This window comes from Zea mays, chromosome 6 (genome assembly GCF_902167145.1).
Source record: "Zea mays cultivar B73 chromosome 6, Zm-B73-REFERENCE-NAM-5.0, whole genome shotgun sequence".
Taxonomy (NCBI): domain Eukaryota; kingdom Viridiplantae; phylum Streptophyta; class Magnoliopsida; order Poales; family Poaceae; genus Zea; species Zea mays.
Window position 1 is genome coordinate 124,596,124 of NC_050101.1, and position 22,174 is coordinate 124,618,297.

The 22,174-nt window shown below is 52.6% G+C and overlaps 1 protein-coding gene across 2 annotated transcripts; it reads right to left on the reverse strand.

The window, feature by feature from the left end:
• Window positions 1-12,388: 12,388 nt before the first annotated feature.
• LOC100192054 (putative RING zinc finger domain superfamily protein) lies at window positions 12,389-14,208 on the reverse strand. Of its 2 annotated transcripts, XM_008649102.4 has the most exons (2): window positions 14,120-14,208; window positions 12,389-14,019 (listed from the first exon to the last, which is right to left on the reverse strand). In XM_008649102.4, exon 2 carries the CDS (start codon window positions 13,946-13,948, stop codon window positions 12,677-12,679), a length of 1,272 nt encoding a protein of 423 aa, XP_008647324.2. In that variant the 5' UTR covers window positions 13,949-14,019; window positions 14,120-14,208; the 3' UTR covers window positions 12,389-12,676. The 2 variants fall into 2 exon arrangements, with proteins under 2 accessions (XP_008647324.2, NP_001130949.1); NM_001137477.1 differs by lacking the exon at window positions 14,120-14,208 and having other exon boundaries at window positions 12,485-13,937.
• Between the last annotated feature and the right edge of the window lie 7,966 nt (window positions 14,209-22,174).

Consider the following 22,174-nt stretch of genomic DNA (forward strand, 5'->3'; position numbering starts at 1 on the left):
CGCGGCCGTGGCCCCGAGCCCACCTGACGTGTTGCTAGCGCTGGCACCGGCTTCTGCCGAGGCTGTTGCCGTTCTGGCCGTGGAGCCACCTGTCGCTGCCGATGCTGAGATGGTCGAGGCGCCGCTACTCGAGGCCGGCGATCGGAAACCTGCCCCTTAGCCGAGGAGGTACCCGATGCGCCGACTGCAGGGGGTGCCGATGCCTTGGAGGAGGGGGCGCGGAACCGCGGCCCGTCCTGGGGAGCGGCGACCTCGTCCTCGCGCGGCGCGGTCCCAACGAGCGGCGTGGGCATGCGCTCCGGTTCTGGACCCGTGGTGCTTCGAAACCCCTCTTCGTTCTTGACGATGAGCGGGAGGAGCAGTCTCGGGACGAGCTTCGTGAGTGTGCCGAGGCAACGATGGGGTCGCTTCGGTCGACCATGGAGGTCCTATCCAGGGACGTTCCCAGGATCCTCCAGGTAAGGATTTCAGGCGTACCTTTCACGTGATCAAGGCATTCTTCGTGACGCCCTGCTTCCCTTCCTCAGGATCTGACGGATCTGAGCACCGCCAAGTCGTCGTTCATCCACCGTGAGGCCGACGTCTGGGGTTCACTGTGATTTCTGAGGGCCGCGCTTGCCGAGGCTACCGAGCGCCTCTCCCAACGGAGCGCCGAGGCGGTGGACCTACGGTTGCTCCACGATGAGCTGGGGGCAGAGGCAGCGGCGGCATGCGCAGAGGCGCAGCTGTGATAGTTGGAGCTTGACCAGGTCATCGGTGAGCGGGACCAATCTCGGAGCCAGGCGGCCGAGGCTGAAAGCCGGGCTGAGGCCCTTGGAGGCTAGCTAGCCGAGGCGTCTGCTCGGGCCGGAGCCCTTGCGGTGGACCTGGTCGTGGCCGTTGGGTCTGCTCAGTCCGCCCAAGCCGCAGCCTCAGAGCAGCGTGCCCGGGCTGAAGGTATGTCTTGGCTGTTTTGAGATTTTGATTCAGCCTCGTTCTTCAACTCGTGTTTGAAGAATTCTGTTTTGGCTGTTTGCAGAGCTCGAGTCTGCCCTCAACGAGTCCCCCAAGGCACTTGCCCACACGGCTGAGCAGAAGGAAGCCGACCGCGTGGCCATGTCCGAAGCTATCTCGGCCTTCTGCCAGATCTTTGGTCTTGACGATGTCCCCTCGGGGAGCTCCCCCCAGAGTCGCCTGTAGGCCTTGGGCGGCCATATGCGCGGCAGACTCCGCGAGGCGCTGCATCATGGCGTTAGGCGGGCCTTTGCCATGCTTGCTTCCCACTACGATGTGGATCTGGAGCGGGTCAGCGAGGGGTACTGTCTTCCCGACGAAGATGAAGCTGCCCTGACCGAAGTTTAGAGGCTTGACGCGGCCGCCGCGGGCCCAAGCGCGATGCTAGCGTCCTCCTTCGAGGTGGAAATCCTTCCGCTTGCGTCACCGTCCGAGGCCGGGGCGGATCTCGCCGAGGGTGGAAACGGCGCTGAGGGTGGAGACGAAGCCGAGGGTGCAGCTCCTCCCTCGGGCGATGCCTGATTCTGCCGGAGCAGTTTGTTTTGAACATGTATGTGTCTTTCGCGGCCACCGAGGCCTGAACACTTTGTCGTCGTGTTATAAAGTTGTGTTTCTTTTCCTCCTGTTTCGAGTATCCGGACTTGTTCGTCAGTAGCAGAATCTCTTATCCGAGTAAGAGTTATTTTTTCACGAAAGGTGACGAGTGAGGTATCCGTATCCCGGAGGCGTAGGAGTCCCTTGGCTCGATCGGCCTTGCCGCTTACATGCGCTCTTATTTGTTTCATGGGGTTCTGTTACTGATATAGCCGGGGAACACGAAAGTCGTTTTGGTAGGACTTTTTCCGAGGAAAATTTTGACGCAGAGGGGATTCCCCCCTTCTAGCCCCCGAGGGAGGGTCGGGCTTTGCCGAGGCTAGGCTGACCCTTCCTTGATGGTTAGACTTTATTTGTGTATGGATGAGGCATATGAACGATTTGAAAACATCTTAAGGGTAAAAGCGACGTAGTTGTCGGATGTTGCAAGCGTTGCTGAAGACCTCGCCTTGACTGTTGGCCAGCTTGTATGTTCCGGGCTTCAAAATCTTGGCGATGATGAACGGCCCTTCCCAGGGAGGTGTGAGCTTGTGGCGCCCTCGGGCGTCTTGACGTAGCCGAAGCACCAAGTCGCCCACCTGGAGGTCTCGGGACCGAACCCCTCGGGCGTGGTAGCGTCGCAGGGACTGCTGATACCGCGCCGAGTGTACTAAGGCCATGTCCCGAGCCTCTTCCAGCTGGTCCAGTGAGTCTTCTTGGCTGGTCTGGTTGCTTCGGTCGTCGTACGCCCTTGTCCTCGGGGAACCGTATTCTAAGTCTGTGGGCAAGATAGCCTCGGCCCCATAGACTAGAAAGAACGGCGTGAAGCCCGTGGCTCGGCTTGGCGTCGTCCTCAAACTCCAGACCACTGAGGGGAGTTCCTTCATCCATCGCCTGCCGAACTTGTTAAGGTCGTTGTAGATCCTCAGCTTGAGTCCGTGCAGAATCATGACGTTGGCACGCTCTACCTGCCCGTTCGTCATGGGGTGAGCTACGGTGTCCCAGTCCACCCGGATGTGGTGGTCCTCGCAGAAGTCCAGGAACTTCCTGCCAGTGAACTGGGTGCCGTTGTCGGTGATGATGGAGTTTGGGACCCCAAAGCGATGGATGATGTTGGTGAAGAATGCCACCGCCTGTTCGGACCTGATGCTACTAAGGGGTCGGACCTCGATCCACTTGGAGAATTTGTCGATAGCGACCAGCAGGTGCGTGAAGCCCCCGGGTGCCTTCTGCAGGGGACTGGCGAGGTCCAGACCCCACACAGCAAAGTGCCAGGTGATGGGTATTGTTTGCAGGGCCTAAGCAGGCAGATGCGTCTGCCTTGCGTAGAATTGACACCCTTGGCAGGTGCGTACAATCCTAGTGGCGTCGGCCACCGCGGTTGGCCAGTAGAAACCCTGTCGAAAGGCGTTTCCAACGAGGGCTTGAGGTGTTGCGTGATGACCGCAAGCCTCCGAGTGTATTTCTTGCAATAGCTCCTGACCTTCGGCGATGGATATGCATCGCTGCAGGATGCCTGAGGGGCTGCGGTGGTAGAGCTCCTTTCCGTCACGCAGCAAGACGAACGACTTGGCGCGCCGCGCCAGTCGCCGAGCTTCGGCTCTGTTGAGGGGTAGCTCTCCTTGGTGGAGATATTGCAGGTATGGGGTCTGCCAGTTTCGATTAGGCGGGACCCCATTCCGCTCTTCCTCGACGCGCAGTGCCTCACCCTCGACGCCCGAGGGTGCCTCAGGCAGAGCCAAGGGTGCCTTGGGCTGGGCCAAGGCCTCCTCGGGTTCGGGCGTGTCGTTGGTCTTGACAGAGGGTTGATGTAGGTCTCGGGAGAAGATGTCCGGGGGAACCGTTGTCTGCCCCGAGGGTATTTTAGCCAGCTCGTCCGCAGTCTCGTTGTATCATCGAGCGACGTGGTTGAGCTCGAGCCCGTAGAACTTGTCTTCCAGGCGCCGAACCTCGTCACAGTAGGCTTCCATCTTCGGGTCGCGGCAATGTGAGTTCTTCATGACTTGGTCGATGACAAGCTGCGAGTCGCCACGAGCGTTGAGGCGCCAAACCCCTAGCTCGATGGCGATGCGCAACCCGTTAACCAGAGCCTCGTATTCGGCCACGTTGTTGGACGCCGGGAAATGGAGGCGCATCACGTAGCGGAGGTTCTTCCCGAGGGGTGAGATGAAGAGCAGGCCCGCGCCCGCTCCTGTTTTCATCAGCGACCCGTCGAAAAACATGGTTCAGAGTTCCGGTTGGATCGGAGCTGCTGGAAGCTGAGTGTCGACCCATTCAGCCACAAAGTCCGCCAAGACTTGGGACTTGATGGCCTTCCGAGGGGTGAACGAGATTGTCTCTCCCATGATCTCCACCGCCCACTTTGCAATCCTACCCGAGTCCTCGATGACACCACAGTCACCGGATGAGACTCGAAGTAGTGTCGCAACTTTCGCCGCGTCAGAATTACCGCGTACAGTAGCTTCTAAATTTGCGGGTAGCGAATTTTGGTCTCGAACAGTACCTCACTGATGAAGTAGACTGGCCTCTGGACGAGCAATGCATGCCCTTCTTCTCGTCTCTCGACTACGATCACGGCGCTGACCACCTGAGTGGTTGCGGCTACGTAGATCAAGAGAGCTTCTCCGGCAGCGGGGGGCACCATGATGGGCACGCTTGTAAGGAGCGCCTTTAAGTTCCCGAGGGCTTCCTCGGCCTCGGGGGTCCAAGTGAAGCGCTCGGTCTTCCTTAAGAGGCGGTACAGGGGTAGGCCTCTTTCGCCCGCGAGATGAAGCGGCTCACAGCCGCAAGGCATCCCATGACCCTCTGTACTCCTTTCAAGTCCTTGATAGGCCCCATGTTGGTGATGGCCGCGATTTTCTCCGGGTTGGCCTCGATGCCCCGCTCGGAGACGATGAACCCCAGGAGCATGCCTCGGGGGACTCCGAAGACACACTTCTCGGGATTGAGTTTTACGTCTTTCGCCTTGAGACACTTGAATGTCGTTTCAAGGTCAGTGAGGAGGTCAGAGGCTTTCCTCGTCTTGACTACGATGTCATCGACGTAAGCCTCGACCGTTCGGCCAATGTGCTGTCCGAACACGTGGTTCATGCACCTTTGGTATGTCGCGCCTGCATTCCTTAAACCGAATGACATAGTAATATAGCAGTACATGCCAAAGGGTGTGATGAAAGAAGTCGCGAGCTGGTCAGACTCTTTCATCCTGATTTGGTGATACCCTGAGTAGGCATCAAGGAATGACAGGGTTTCGCACCCAGCAGTGGAATCCACGATTTGATCGATGTGAGGCAGAGGGTAGGGAACTTTCGGACATGCTTTGTTTAGACCAGTGTAGTCTACACACATCCTCCACTTCCCACCTTTCTTTTTCACAAGCACAGGGTTGGCTAGCCATTCGGGATGGAATGCCTCTTTGATGAACCCTGCAGCCATCAGCTTGTGGATCTCCTCGCCTATGGCTCTGCTCTTTTCTTCGTTGAATCGGCGCAGAGGCTGCTTCACGGGTCGGGCTCCAGCTCGGATATCCAGCGAGTGCTCGGCGACATCCCTCGGTATGCCAGGCATGTCCGAGGGACTCCACGCAAAAACCTCGGCGTTCGCGCGGAGAAAGTCGACGAGCACGGCTTCCTATTTGGGGTCGAGCTCGGAGTCGATCTGGACTTGCTTGGAGGCGTCGTTGTTGGGATCGAGAGGGACGGACTTAACCGCCTCTGCTGGCTCGAAGTTGCCGGCGTGGCGCTTCGCATCTGGCACCTCCTTGGAGAGGCTCTCCAGGTCGGCGATGAGGGCCTCGGATTCGGCGAGGGCCTCAGCGTACTCCACGCACTCCACGTCGCATTCGTACGCGTGTCGGTACGTGGATCCGACGGTGATGACCCCGTTGGGGCCCGACATCTTGAGCTTGAGGTAGGTGTAGTTGGGGACAGCCATGAACTTGGCGTAGCATGGTCTCCCCAGCACTGCGTGGTAGGTTCCTCAGAACCCGACCACCTCGAACGTGAGGGTTTCCTTTCGGAAGTTGGAGGGAGTCCCGAAGCAGACGGGCAGATCGAGTTGCCCAAGGGGTTGGACGCGCTTCCCGGGGATGATCCCGTGAAAGGGCACCGCACCAGCCCGGATCGTGGACAGATCGATCTGCAAGAGCCTGAGGGTCTCAACGTAGATGATGTTGAGGCTGCTACCTCCGTCCATGAGGACCTTGGTAAGCCCGACGTTGTCGACGACGGGATCGACAACGAGTGGGTACTTCCCTGGGCTCGACACGCGGTCGGGGTGGTTGCCTGGGTCGAAGGTGATGGGCTTGTCGGACCAGTCTAGGTAGACTGGCGCCGCCACCTTCACCGAGCAGACCTCACGGCGCTCCTGCTTGCGGTGCCGAGCCGAGGCGTTCGCCACCTGCCCACCGTAGATCATGAAGCAGTCATGGACCTCGGGGAACTCCTCTGCCTTGTGGCCTTCCTTCTTGTCGTTGTCGTGGGCTTTGCCACCTTCCGCCGGTGGACCGACCTTGTGGAAGTAGCGCCGAAGCATGACGCACTCCTCAAGGGTGTGCTTGACGGGGCCCTGATGATAGGGGCACAAATCCTTGAGCATCTTGTCGAACAGGTTGGCCCCTCCGGGAGGCTTCCAGGGGTTCCTGTGTTCGAGAGCGGCGACAAGATCTGCGTCGGCGGCGTCGTGTTTCATTTGTGACTTCTTCTTGCCCTTCTTCTTCGTGCTGCGCTGAGCGGACGCCTCGGGGACGTCTTCCTGCTGGCGTCCCTGAGGCTGCTTGTCCTTCCAGAAGATGGCCTCGACCGCCTCCTGGCTAGAGGTGAACTTGGTGGCGATGTCCATCAGCTCGCTCGACCTGGTGGGAGTCTTGCGACCCAGCTTGCTCACCAGGTCGCGGCAAGTGGTGCCGGCGAGGAACGTGCCGATGACATCTGAGTCGGTGATGTTGGGCAGCTCGGTGCGCTGCTTCGAAAATCACCGGATATAGTCCCGCAGGGATTCTCCTGGCTGCTGGCGGCAGCTCCAGAGATCCCAGGAGTTCCCAGGGCGCACGTATGTGCCCTGAAAGTTGTCAGCGAAGGCTTTGACCAGGTCGTCCCAGTTGGAGATCTGCACAGGAGGCAGATGCTCCAGCCAGGCCCGGGCGGCGTCGGAGAGGAACAGGGGGAGGTTGCGGATGATGAGGTTGTCATCGTCCGTTCCACCCAGCTGGCAGGCCAGCCGGTAGTCCGCGAGCCACAGTTCCAGCCTTGTTTCCCCCGAGTACTTGGTGATGGTAGTCGGGGTTCGGAACCGGGCCGGGAACGGCGCCCGTCGTATTGCCCGGCTGAAAGCTTGCGGACCGGGTGGTTCGGGCGAGGGGCTCCGATCCTCACCGCTGTCGTAGCGTCCCCCACGCCTGGGGTGGTGGCCTCGGCGCACCTTCTCGTCGAGGTGGGCTCGACGGTCGCGGCGGTGGTGCTCGTTGCCGAGGCGACCCGGGGCTGCAGGCATTGCGTCCCGCGTGCGCCCGGTGTGGACCGAGGCTTCCCGCATGAATCGGGAAGTCGCAACGCGATGCTCCGGGGGGTACCCCTGCCTCCGGGAGGCAGAGCTTTCGGCCCATCGGACCGCGGCATCCTCTAGGAGATTCTTAAGCTCTCCCTGGATACGTCGCCCCTCGGTAGTGGATGGTTCCGGCATCGCTCGGAGTAGTATTGCTGCTGCAGCCAGGTTCTGGCCGACCCCACTGGAAGCCGGGGGCAGCCTTGCCCTGGCATCGTCAGCGATGCGGTGCTGGACGTCCTGGGGCAGATGACGCGCTTCTCCGGCTGGTGCTCGGCCTGCCCACTCCTGCCCGATGTTCTGCCGGAGCTGCACAAGTTGTCCTGCTTCCTCGTCGAGCCTGGCCTGCATCTCGCGGATTTGCTCAAGCTGTGCGTCCTGACCCCCCGTAGGGACTGGGACCACAGCTAGCTCCCGAAGGATGTCAACGCGAGGCGCAGGCCTAGGGGGATCGCCGTCCTCCGGCATACCAAGGTGGTTGCCTTCGTCGAGACCCCCTAGATCGACGTGGAAACATTCTCGACTTGGGCCACAGTCCTCGTCGTCAAGGCTGTGGCTACCATCGGAGCAATCGGAGAGGTAGTAGTCACATGCGGTCATGAAGTCCCGCATGGCACTGGGGTTATCGAGCCCGGAGAAATCCCAACCATAGTCGGGCTCGTCATCTTCCCCGGAACCCGGGGGCCCGTAGGTCGAGACGGTCGTCAGTCCGTCCCAGGTTGACCACATATGGTACCCCGGAAGGTTTGGATATGCCTTTATGAAAGCGTCCACCGAAGCGGGGTCGCTTGGTGGATCGAAGCTGAATCTAAAAGGCACAGGGTGGAAAACGGACGGTACCTCTTGATCGACGGATGGTGACGAAGTCGCGTCGGGGACGGACTGCACCGTTATCTCAGGTACGAGGCTAACGCCCAGCAAGTCCTTCGCGAGCGTGCTGGCGTCATCCGTCCGCTTAGGGTTGGCGTGTTGCGGGGAAACGACGCCCGTCTTCATCTCAGACGCGAGGTCGACGCTTGACGTGTCCCCCGCTAGGGCGCCGGCGTCGTCGACTCGCTCGACAGCCGACGAGGTGTCGCCTCCTGCTTGGCCATGGTTGCCCCGCCTCCTCCTCCTGCTGCGGGGAAGGTGACGGGACAGACCCGGATGCTGCTCTTCTGCCACGCGGGGAAGACGTCGTCGATTCCGTCGCCGGCGGGCGGGCTGACGGCCGCCATTGTCGTTGTCATGCGGCGGTGGAAGGAGTGCCATGTCGTAGCTGTCGTCGAGGGACATGAACTCGAGACTCCCGAAACGGAGCATCGTCCCGGGCTGGAGAGGTTGCTGGAGACTACCCATCTAGAGCTTGACGGGAAGCTCTTCGTCAACACGCAGCAGGCCCCTACCTGGCGCGCCAACTGTCGGCGTTTCAACCCCGGGGGGTCCCTGGACCGACGAGTAAATTGTCGCTGGGTGTCCCAGCCCAGATGGGTCGGTGCGAGACGGAACACAAGGGGGAACAATAAGGGGAACCGCGGCTCGTGTTGTCCTGCGCCCAGGGCGGATGCGCTTGTAGTAGGGGGTTACAAGCGTTCGCGAGGTAGAGAGAGAGAGAGAGAGACTGTCCGTCAGCCCGTCCTCCCGCGCGGCCACCTTCTCGTACGAGGGCCCTGGACCTTCCTTTTATAGATGTAAGGAGAGGGCCCAGGTGTACAATAGGGGGTGTAGCAATGTGCTATCATGTTTAGCAGAGAGGAGCCAGAGCCCTATGTACATGCCGACGTGGCTGTCGGAGAGGTGTTGCTGCCCTGTTCATGTGATGTCGTGGCCGTCGGAGGAGCGCTTAAACCCTGTAGAAGTACAGTTGTCGGGGCTGTCGGATCCTTACTGACATCTCCTTGCTTCCGTAGGGGGCTGAGAACCGCCGTCGTCATGGAGCACGCGGGGTGCCATCATTACTTGTTTACCGGGGCGAGCCAGATGGGACGCTGGTCTTGTTCCTCGTAGCCTGAGCTAGCTAGGGGTAGGGTAATGATGTACCCCCCTGCGGCGGGGTCGGTCCAAGCCCGAGGTCGGGCGAGGCGGTGACTCCTCCGAGGTCGAGGCTGAGTCCGAGCCCTGGGGTCGAGCGAGGCGGAGACCGTCTTCCGAGGTCGAGGTTGAGTCCGAGCCCTGGGGTCGGGCGAGGCAGAGACCGTCTTCCGAGGTCGAGGTGGAGTCCGAGCCCTGGGGTCGGGCGAGGCAGAGACCGTCTTCCGGGGTCGAGGTTGAGTCTGAGCCCTGAGGTCGGGCGAGGCGGAGCTTCCTATGGCGCCCGAGGCTGGACTTGGCTGCTGTCAGCCTCACCCTAGCGGGTGGCACAGCAGTCGGAGCAGGGTAGACAACGCTGTTTTCCTGTCAGGTCAGTCAGTGGAGGGGCGAAGTGACTGCTGTCATTTCGGCCCTGCCGACTGAGGAACGCGCGTCAGGATAAGGTGTCAGGCGATCCTTGCATTGAATGCTCATGTGATACGGTCGGTTGGCGAGGCGATCTGGCCAAGGTTGCTTCTCCGCGAAGCCTGCCCGAGCTGGGCCTCGGGCGAGGCGAGATCGCGTCCCTTGAGGGGACGGAGCCTTGACCTGAATTGCGCCCATCAGGCTTTTGCAGCTTTGTGCTGATGGTGATTACCATCCAAGTTTAGGAGTCTTAGAGGTACCCCTAATTATGGTCCCCGACAATATCCTTTATAGAATATTGCCTATCACTAATACAAACACGAACCAATTGAACGGAGTAGGAGGAAGATGGGTCAGTAAAGCATCATTAACATTACAATACTGTCACACATTGACAACGTCAAGGTCGAAACAAAATCTACGTCACATCAGATATTTAAATAACAATTGTAAGTATTAAATATAGTCTAATTATAAAACTAATTATACTAAATGGTTAGATAAATCTAATAAACGAATTAAGACTATATTTAATAAGTACTCGTAATTGATATCGGAACATTTCGGAACTTTAGTCATTAAACTTCTGACAGTCCTGAGAAGAAAGCTGCCGAGCTCAAACCCCAATACCTGTACAATGATCACGACAACACGACAGTTTTTTTTCAATGATGTCCAATCCTGGCCTCTACTCATGAGTGATGAGCGGCTGCATCCGAGAAGAAACAGTGGTCGTGACTAACAACAGCTTTATCTGATCAGCGCTAGTACCTCTGGACCTGAGACCTGAAGCTTTGTAGGTCCTGCTGGAGCCAGCCAGCAAGATTTGAAACTGAACAAATCATTGGGGCTCGTCAATTTAGGGGTTAAGTACAGATATTATTGATATTGTATTTATTTATTGTTTTTTGTTTGAATTTGATTCGAATTCGAATAGTATTAGCTATATTAGAATATTAGATAGGATATAAATATGAGATTTAACTATTCATTCATATATGAATGTGTGGTATTAGATATTAAATAATCAGGCTCATATAAGATGAATCTAAACTCTTGTAAATAAATTCGGACTCACATATACCATCAGAAAATATACGTATGAACACGGAGACGAGGATCTCTAGAGAGAACAAAAACAATTTGATATTCCACATCTGGTTACTAACAGCACCTGATAACAAATTATATCGATTTGGAACAGCAAGAGAAGTCAATTTGATTCACCTCTCAGATGAGATGAGATCCCTATATGGAATATGGCGCATGCATGATACCCGCCCGCTCATCTGATTGAGTGGAGTCATTTGGTGCAGGCACTTCACAATGACTTTTGTGATATAAAATCAAGGAGAAAGGAGGAGAAACACACTACATGAGAGAGTTCCACGTCACTAAAAAGCACTATCCTTCATTATCTCATCGGAATACTTACTGTACCTTGAAAACTCTTGGTTCCACCGTTCCACTCAGCGTGGGCACCGTGTAGTCCACCACGATTGGATGTCGATGCAGAAAAGAGAGATGGTGATAGAGACCAAATGGTCACGCTTTTCCATAAGGACGGAGCATCAACAGCAGTTCACTTGACAGTGGTGGTAAGTGGTATCTTGATAGAGTCCTCGCTGCCCTATGGAATATTAGGGGTATTCTGGTATTTGTATCTACGTGTATATGATTTATAGGTCTTATGACAAATTTTTCTAAACCTATTGATAATAACGGTAAATAGCAAATCTCGTAACAACACTGAACAATGATTAGGAGAGGACGACGGGTCGAAGCGAGGAGCCAGTGGTGCGGTGGGAGCTGCCGCTGACGGCCTACCAATGTGATTAGAGAAGGACGGGGTCGAAAGGCGGACGTCCCTTTTGGCTTTTGGTGTCCTTTACCAACTTGCCAGCTAAATATCTTAACACCTTTGTGGATCATAAAATTGACAGACAGGAAAATCGAATGCCGAATTCCATCCTTAAGTTGAGTAACAGCAAAACCAAAGCAACTGAGAAAGATTGATACCGCAATAAAATAGATATGCAAGTGTTAGGTACAATAAACACAAAGCAATACTGAATTGAATGTCGATAGTACATTCATACTTGGAGCATTATAGGCTTCTGGCTGCCCAGGGATTTCTTTCCGTCATTTTGAGCAAAGAGATTCTTGGAAGAGAGGGTGTAAACTTAACAAAGTGGTCTCAAAGGAAAAGACGTTGAGAATGGTAGCAGATGACTGACAGACTAAAAGCAAAAAAAGGGACGTTTAGTCTGAAAATGCAGGCTCAATCATTCGATATGCATTCATGAAGGCGGGAATATCATGAATGCATATATTCCTATAGTACCATAATTCAGAATTTATGACGTTTCTAACTCAACATGAAGATAAAAAACAAGACGAAATACTGGATGATGTTCTGCTTAAGAGTCAAAACACCCTTTATACTCACAAATATACATGAATTCAGGACCACGTAGTAGTAACAGGCAATAGTACCTGAAAACTAGAGAATCTGGAACTCACTCCCGATTACCTTAATTCATTAGTTTTGTAAAAAAACACCACCTTAAGATTTTGATGTTGTAAGAATTGTTTGGCAGTTGATAGCCACTTTCATGGGATTCTGATGCAATTCCATCTAAATATTAGAAAGTATGACTAGATTGACAGCAGACCCAAAAAAAAACAGGGGGCTTAAAGAAGCCAATCACTCTACTAGTGCATGAACAGTTAAATTGTGCTGTGATACATCTAATAGTAACTCGAAATAGCAGTACATGTTTTCCGTTGCATATTTGTCAAATGAATGGAGTGCAGAAGTCACATGTCGATGTAAGCTATACTCTGATCTAGACATTGCATATCTAGATGCATAACCAAACTGACCTATAGTTTTGGATGGAGGGAACAAATGATACATGAGACCCAACACAAAGTATTAGGCAGACCAGAATCAGATCATTCTAAGTCATCACAATGTACATGGCGCAACATACTAACATGGCAAGATTACCAAAAGTTAAGCCCCCGATGAGGTTGGCACTCCAATCAAAATCAGCACATGAAAACTAGATAAGAAAAATGACTACAGGTAAGAACTTCGGTGAGCAACACTAACTAAAGAAAGGCCACTATCACATTATACCAGTACAGAGAGTCATAAGTTCGATGTATCCACAGCACCTCCTTTCTTCATCCATGGAAGGCTCCCAGCATCCGAACATTCATCAGAACCAGCAGGTAGCTTGCCCTTAAGATTAGACCATTGCCAAATTTTTGACACGGAGAAACTCTCCCCTTTGTTGCGTGCACAGATCTTCTTCCCCTCCATAATATCAGCATTGATTGAACTTAAACCAGGAGGCATTCCCCTCATTGCACCACCAGTGCCATTCCTGATACAGCCAGGCTGGAGAGCTACCCGGAGCTCAGATGTGCCAAGAACATACTGATAGGTGCCCATGGAGAAGCATCTCCTTCCATCCAACCTGCTGCTGCTACTCTCCCCTTCATCCCTAGTCAACACCCTGGGATTAGCATTGGCATTGGCATTGGCATTGGCATGGCCACCTTCCACCGCACCATGGGTTCCGACATTCTTGAACTTCCCCAACCTCACAGGGAATACCTTCTTCTCGGCCACCGGTGTCTGTGCCAACCCTGAAGCCTTCAGCCCAGGCAATCCAAATCCGTCGTCACAGTCCTCGGACAACCGCCCTTCCTCCAGGCCCTCCTCGAAATCGAACATCGGGCTGTCCTCGCCCATGAGCCCCGGGACGAAGAGCACCCCGCGGCAGAGCGGGCAGGTCGAGTTGGAGAGCAGCCACGTGTCGATGCAATTGAGGTGGAAGGCGTGCCCGCACAGCGGCAGCAACCGGAGCCGGTCCTCGGCGTCGAACTCGCACAGGCACACCGCGCAGTCGAACGGCTCCTTGTCCCCGTCGCCGCCGCCGCCCACGACGATCTCGCGGTAGGCGAAGACCGGCAGCGCGTCGATGAAGGCCTGGTCCAGCCCGGAGTCGTGGAGGTGGAACAGCTGCTGCAGCTGCCGCTGCAACGCAGCGTCCGCCCCGCCGCCCTCCCCTCCAGACCCCCGCGCCGCTGCTGACGCCGTGCCCCCTCGGCGGCGCTGCTTCTTCATGAGGACACGCACCAGGAGGTGGAGCAGGCCGGAGATGAAGAAAACCACCGCGAGAATCACGATGATGAAAAGCACCGCGGGGCTAATCTTCCCTCCTCCTCCTCCTCCTCCTCCTCCTCCTCCGCCGCCGCTGCCGTAAGCCGTAACCTGCACCTGCGCCGGCGGCAGAGGCGGCGGGAGTGCGGCGAGGCCATTGTACGTGAGCGCGTCCCTGACGATGCCGGCGCCATGGAGGCGGCGCGGGGCGCAGGATCCGGACGAAGACGAAGATGCGGCCGCTTCAGCCATGCCTGCTACGAGTTCGGACTGCGGGAGTACCCACGCATCTCATCGGATCCCGCGGACCAGGGATGCGATCTCTGGAGGAAGAAACCAGCGATCCCCGTCAGGACAAGATGTGGAAGTCGCACCAAAAAGCGGCGGTCCGGCAAGCAGACGAGGAGCTAGGGGCCAACAGACCTGAAACCCTCGGGACGGGAGCTCTGGCCTCTGGGCTTAACAGCAGGAGGAGGGCCGGTGAGGCGGTCAGCAAACGAATCGCTTCAGTATACCGGCTACGCATAAAACATTATTTTGTACAACTATTTTATTAGTTAGAGTTTAAAATAAAATATGTAGATTTAAAAAGCAGCTAATTAGTCTACTTTTGTGACGACACGTAGTCTGTAGTCGGACAGTTCGATTTCGAACTACACAATTTCAGTCTCGCACGAGCACAACTTAGACTGATGTGTAGTAGATTTAAACCAATCTAGACCGATATATAGGACAATATTTAGGGAGTGTTTGGTTTCTAGGGACTAATTTTTAGTCCCTACATTTTATTCCACTTTAGTTACAAAATTATCAAATATAGAAACTAAAACTTTATTTTAGTTTCTATATTTGTCAATTTATATACTAAAATGGAACAAAATGAAGGGACTAAACATTAGTCCCTAGAAACCAAACACCCCCTTAGTCATGTTACTACTGGATCTGAGTATGGGTCACTCGATCCGATCACCTCGATCTAACCCGTTCGGAAAAAAAACTTTACCTGACTCGATTTAATCCAATCGATACGAACGTGGCCTAGAATTTTAACCCGTCAAAAAAATCAAGTTAGACTCGGGCCACGATTTTAGTCCACGGGCCGGCTCGTCAACCCAATAAAAAATAATAAAAATATAGCTTGGCCTTATCTCGGCTCTCAAGTAGTATGGATTTGTTTGGTTCAGCTTTCTTCTGATCAGCTTTTCTGAGAATTTGGCTGTGCGAAGAATCTGACTATGTAGCCCAGTCCATTCACATTTTCGCTGGAAAAAGATTCCTCTATGTGCTAGCATCCGGGTTGTTAGTATGGAAGAAGCTCGGCTCTCTGTAGTGCGACTCGTCTGTTTTTTCATGTGATGCTGGGCCATTAGGCTGACCCATGGGTCGTCAGGTCGGGTCATGGACGGGCTTGGGCCAAGATCTTAGGGTGTAGGTTGGGCCACAGGCGAGCTCGAGTCGACTGAAATTTTGTCAGGTTTTTTGTCAGACCTAAACCTAAACCCGATTCCGAGGAATGCTCATGTCTAGTTCCTACGCACGAAGGCTAATAGGCACAACCCATTAATTAATATAAGTCTCATATAAATTGAGTATATTTATCTTAAGCCTATGTTTAACACCAAAAGTGATGGACGGTCCAGTCGAATGTCCGGACGTTCCAACTTCCACGCCCCCACAATCAGATTGATTCATGCGATTATCCTTATCTCGTGTGTGGTTATCCACCTAATTACATGGGATTTGTTGGCTATCATCTAGAAACGAGTCCAGATCTCCCCTTATATATATAGGGTACGGTCGATTGAGAATCCCCGAACACATTCCAATCAAATCAATTTATTACTTTCTTTATCATTCCTGACTGAGGAGTAGATGTAGCATAGTCCTAGCTGACTCCAGCAAGGCTCTCTAAAGGGTTCTCTATAGGGCTGGAAACGAGCCGAGCCGAGCCAGGCTCGGCTCGGCTCGGTGAGGCTCGGTGGAATAGCGAGCCGAGCCAGGCTCGGCTCAGTCACTTACCGAGCTCGGTAATGAGGCTCGGCTCGGCTCGATATAGGCTCGCGAGCCGGCTCGGCTCGGCTCGCGAGCCTGTACACTCAAGTACTCAACAACATTAATTATAGTCATTAGTCAAATTTGAAGCACAATATGTTCCATGTAATAAAAAATTATGTCCCTGCACCCTAGTTCCTTGTGAGTTGTGACCAAAACAGCACAATTACACACTGGTCAACGGAGATTCGAGTAAGCAGTAGTTTGGACCGAGCCTCGAGCCGGCTCGCGAGCCTCACCGAGCCGGCTCGGCTCGGCTCGTTAGTGTAGCGAGCCGCAGAATTAGGCTCGGCTCGGGCTCGTTTAGGCTCGCGAGCCTCACCGAGCCGAGCCGAGCCTGATCGAGCCCGAGCCGGCTCGCGAGCCTCGAGCTTTTTTTCCAGCCCTAGTTCTCTACCCTAAATATAGAAGATCAAACGGTCATCTACGCTCTTCAGCAACGTCCTCTAAATGGTCCTCTAAATTCTAAACGGTCCTCTAAATTTAGAGGACGATGCTGGATTCTCTATATATAAAGTTTCTCTAAACGGTCCTCCATCCATTTGAATACTTTAAATAACCGGTTTAGCAAAACTAAAATATGACAATACATTTGAGAGTATGACAAATACGTATGTTGTCACACCTGGCTTTAAAGGACAAAGCCGGGTGCATCTCATACATGCGCCAAAGAAGACAACATATATAATAACAGAGTGTATAGAGATAAATGTCATGTGGGGGGGGGGGGGTGTGAGACAGCAAGAGTGAGCTCACATACGTTCATCGCTCAACAAGTTGTGGGGAATAATGTGGCATGAACTCACCAAGGGTGGGAGTTCATGAAGTGTAAGGCTATTCAATGAAGTAAAGGCTGAGGCTGAGCATTGCTTTTATAAGTTGGTCAAAATTTTATTAGCAATTACTAAGTGGAAGTAAATACCAAACCTTAATAATAATAAAGTAATAGTAAAATAATCCCAAATGCGATGCAAATGTCAAATTAAATTTAAGTTCCATAATTAATCATGTGAGGGTCCGAGCCGCTCATGACCGTGAGCACGGCTAGTATACTAGTTTTACACTCTGCAGAGGTTGCGCATCTTTACCCACAAGTCATGTTACCCATCTGCCAAGAGATGGCCAATCCCATACACCACTACCGAGGAGGCGAGGCAGGGTAACACTACGAGGCCTTTACAAAGTTCCACTAGCTTCAGAAATCCCGCTACAGTTTATAGGAAGCTCCAGTGCAGGGTTCTTGCCTGACCGCCATCGCAGCAAAATCAACCCAAGGACCTCCCTACACTGACCACTCCCCTACTGCCCTTGCCCCTTTCGGGTAAGGAAGACCTCCACTAGCTTTCCTAGTTAATCAGCCAAGGGCGTCCCATTAAACCCTTGTGGTAGCACTGTTTTCCCGAGTGGTCGCTCCATGTTCCCATTAACATAATGATCTTAACATGAACAGTAATAATAACAAGATAATAACAGAATAATCATGAATAGTGTATCTTCATACCCAAATCCACATAAAGCAATAGCAGGTACTACCCAAAAATATTTCAGGGGTGAACAAGGTATAAAGATAGCCAAAACTAGGGTAACCTATTGGGTCCCATCAAAATTATCCTATGCAGATCATTATAATTAATAAGAACATGGCTGGGAAAAAGTAAGTGATCAAGGGCACAACTTGCCTTCAATGAGCTCCTGCTCAGCTACCTCTACTTGTTGAACCTCAGTTTCCACAGTGGCTTGCTCGTCTATTCGCATCAACACAATACATACATAGTATAGCCAAAATCAACATCACACCAAACAGATGAATAAAATATATAGTAAAAATCTACACATTAAAATGAGATCCTAGGAACTGGAATCATTAGATTTGGAGTTATAGATTTCAAGTTATGAATTTCCTAAGGTTTAATGTGATTAAAATAGGATTAGGTGAGAAATTAATTTTCTTACTGTTTTCATGTAAAAACAGAGACACTAAATGATAGAGAATATTATTACAAAATTTTAGAAATTGGAATGGCTCAATTTGGAGTTAAAATGAATTTTCTATGCATTTTACAAGTTTCTAGATTTGTTTTTGTATTAAAAACGAAATTCTAATATTATTTCTCTATTTTTAATCCACTCTGGACTGGGCCTCGATTTCTGGTAAACACAGGGGTTCTGGTGTAAGATTTCATAAGACTCAGTAAACACTTCTCTGGACGGCGGGTTGTTTTATGTAAAGTGCAGGGGTTCATTTGCAATCTGCGCAAGCCGAAGGGGTAACTTCCAATCTGAGCCGTCCGATCAGAAACCTAGGGCTCAGATTAAATCTTTCCTTACAATACACAGCGACCGCTAGATCCTAGATTAACGGCGGGATGGATTTCTACGCTACTCTACACTCTCGGCCGTCCATTCGAGGATCAAGGGCCACAGTTTAACACATCGAATAGTACCTCACCCCAAATCGTGGCCGCCAAAGTGAATCCAACGGCCACAACGTCCGTTGCGGCAACAGCCGCCACCTCCGACCGAGGCCGAGCAGGGGCATGTGAGCAGGCTTCGACGGCGCACTTGCCGGCGAGGAATGATCTAGCGCCCCAACACCCAGTCAATCGTTGACGCTTGCAAGATGATGTGGAGGAGATAGCGAACGCGCGAAGGGTGAATTTACCGGAGATTATGCAGTGACGAGATCCAATTTCTTTGCCCAGCGGCTGAGCGGTGGAATCAAGGACTCAGGCGACGAATTTGCTTCCTCTGGTCTCCAGCGGCTGACGAATTTGTGACACGGCGAAGCCCCTCCGGTACCCTGCCATGGCGAGGCTGCGAACCTGGCAGTATGGTGGTGGCGCCCGGTCTCTGGCTTAGCGCCCCCGTGACGAGTCCTCGTGCAGTACAAGGATGCGCCACCGTCTGGCAACGCGTGAATATTGCGAACGAGCTCGACCTCTCCCGCGATCAAACCCACACTCTTCTCCCATGGTTTCTCTCTCACCGACGGCGGCACAGGTGAAACACCAAGGTGATGGCGGCGAGTTCCATTGTGGCGGGCTACTCACGGAAACACAGGGATGTGGTCCTGTGGAGGAAGAAAGGTTGACGCGTGCGTTTATAGAGGCAGGGGAGAAGAAGTCCGCCGAGATGGTCAGTAGATCCGGTGGCGGAAGTTTCGGCAGCCAACAAGGAGTCGTTGAACGGCCCAGCCGATCCGTGCTCGAGCTTGAAGAACGACCCGGCGAATGGGCCCCACACGTAGAGGCACAAGCACCCAGCAGTACACGGCCCCAGGCGTTAGCGATAGACTCGCCCGAGCAAGCAGCGGCTGTCAGCCAGGGCCCGCGTGCTATGTACAGGGGAGGCACCATGGCAAATTTTGGGCTACGCGGTTAGTGGGGAGCTGGGCTGAATTGTGAGGGCGCGGCCCAACAGCGGGTTTTCTTCTTTTCTTTTTCTTTTAATCTTATTTTCTGTTTTCTTTTCTCATCTTGAATTTCAAATTCAACTTGGTGACAGAATTTGTATTCAGATTTAATGTTCCACTTGATCATACCAAATTTGAAGAAGTTATTTATTCATAGATTTATTTTGTATAGTATGTTATTCCTTTCTTTCCCCCCTTTTTCCTATTTTCCTAATTCTCCTAAATTCCAATTTGAGGTACTAACATATGTTACAATATATATTTTTATATCATCACAAAATGCACAACAAAAATAAAGTCCCAGCATGATGCATATTTCATTTGAGTGTCTTTGATTATTTATTTATTTGTTATATGTGGTGTTCACAAGAAATAATAAATATAGATAACAACCATATATATAAAAGAATAAAATCTCTCTTTTTAGACTTTTCTTATAAAATGGGTATTACATATGTACAAAAACTAAAAATAAAAAATGTCTCTGATATAAGTATTTGAGTATAGAGAACATGATTTAGAGAACGTTATTGGAGAGAAAGAAGATATAGAGAATGAAATCTTTTAGAGGATACTGTAAATGACAGATATAGAGGATGAATATAGAGGACGTTGCTGGAGACAGCCTTATATCTTTCCGCATATCCACCTCTACCCATATTTGACTCTACGTCATCTAGATCTGTCTTGGGTGGCCTACCGACCCTAAGATGATCCCAGGATCTGGCCTACCTGAGGGGCAAGATCCACCCATCTCTTACATTATCCTCGTCAATTGTCCCTAAGCAACTCTACGTCGTCTGGGGCGCTTCGGGCGACCTGCCGACCTGGAGCCTCGTGAGAAAGAAGAGGACCCCGTGCCATCGCTAACAGTCTGGCCCAAGGCATGGACCATCCAGAGCGATGTAGGGAAGGCGCCGCCTTGCAGTGAGGTCGTGAACCGTATGCGTCGCCACAGAGGGCATGGCTAGGCGGTACACCCTAGTGATTGGCGTCCAGATTGGTGACAACATGCTTTTTAGCGACTCTGGTGGGGAACCATTTCTCTAAAAGATTTCAGGTGGCACCCCACTGTAAGTAATGCCATGATATCCGACATTGTTCAATCTTCTAAAAATTCTTTATGTGACAATCGGATTAAAAGTGTGGACGAATATACAGAGGAATTGAGGCATAAGTTAGAAAAAATATGTATGTCTAATTCTTCGTTATGAGAATTGGACACTGAAACAATTTCGCCAAAAACATCGATAACAAATGGGTTTTCTCAGTCCCATCCATATTATGGTATGCCAATGGACTCATATCCGGGGCAACATTTGACATCATCTTGTCTATACGGTGGATCTTCTCTGAGCACGGTCGGACAATCCATGCACAAGTTCAAACCGTCTGGCCCTCCATCAAACCGTCTAGCCCCTTACGCCAGACAGTCCGGAGTCACATAGAGCCCACCACAAGGCTCGCAGGCGATGCCCGGTACGACCGGACAGTCCGGGCATAGTACTGGACCGTCCGGTCCCTTCGCAGACCGTCCGACCACACAGGTCGAACCGTTAGGAATACCGGAAGCCACATATGACCCTCCTAGTGTATAAGGCCGACATAAAAATAGTCGACCCTCTGAGCCCAATAATGTTTATCATGACAATAGTAGCTCAAGGGATGAGCCGAAAAAATTACATGTCACTAAGCTTGTTTGGCCCGCTAAGGCCAAATCTTCTGCTCGCTCTCACCTACACTCGACACAAAAGAGAAAAGTTAAATTTACATTTAATGTTGCTAAATATAATAAAATATTTTATAAGTTACTTAAGAATGACAACATTAAGTTGTCACATACAATTACCCTAATAGAAGAGTTGAAAAAACGTACGTATTGTAAATGGCATGTCGCTTTTCTTCATGGCACCAATTATTATAATGTCTTCCGTCGGTAAATACAATCGGTTGTAAATGAAGACCAATTGAGATTTCAAGAGATGAAGACTGACATACCATCTATCCCTGTCAACACATTAGAGCCAGCAAGCAAAAAAGTCTTGGTTCGATCATGAGTGACCAATAAAGGAAAAAGAAAAACATTATCATTAATGATCCTTGCACACCAAATATGACACGTACAGTAGTTACTCGGAAGGCTCGGGACAAAAGAAAGACCGGAGACACCAGGGACAAACACGATCAAACACCCGATCACAGTCACCTGTCCTACGTACGCTGGATGGTCCGAGCACTTGTCGGCGTTTCGAGACCGGGGGGTCCCTGGGCCGACGAGTGAATGTCGCCGCGTGCCCCAGCCCAGATGGGTCGGCGCGAGGCCGAGCGCGAAGGGGGGAAGTGAGGTGGCCGGAGATGGGCGTGAGAGAGGTGGAAATCCCGCGGCCTTCGTGTTCGTCCCGCGCCCAGGTCGGGTGCGCTTGCAGTAGGGGGTTACAAGCGTCCACACGGGAGAGGGAGCGAGCGGCCTCACGTGAGCGCCTGTCTCGTCCTCGTCCCCGCGCGGCCAACCCTCTGTAAGAGGGCCCTGGTCCTTCCTTTTATAGGCGTAAGGAGAGGATCCAGGTGTACAATGGGAGGTGTAGCAGAGTGCTACGTGTCTAGCGGAGGAGAGCTAGCGCCCTAAGTACATGCCATCGTGGCAGCCGGAGAGGTTTTGGCACCCGGTTCGTGTGGTGTCGTGGCCGTCGGAGGAGCGCTGGAGCCTGGCGGAAGTACAGCTGTCGGAGCTGTCGAGTCCTTGCTGACGTCCTCTTGCTTCCGTAAGGGGGCTGAGAGCCGTCGTCGTCACAGAGTGTGCGGGGCGCCATCATTGCCTATCTGGCGGAGCGAGCCAGATGGGACGCCGGTCTTGTTCCCCGTGGCCCGAGTCAGCTTGGGGTAGGGTGATGATGGCGCCTCCTGTTGACGTGGCTGGTCTGCGCCCTAGGTTGGGCGATGTGGAGGCTCCTCCGAAGTCGAGGTCGAGTCTGTCTTCCGTGGCCGAGGTCGAGTCCGAGCCCCTGGGTCGGGCG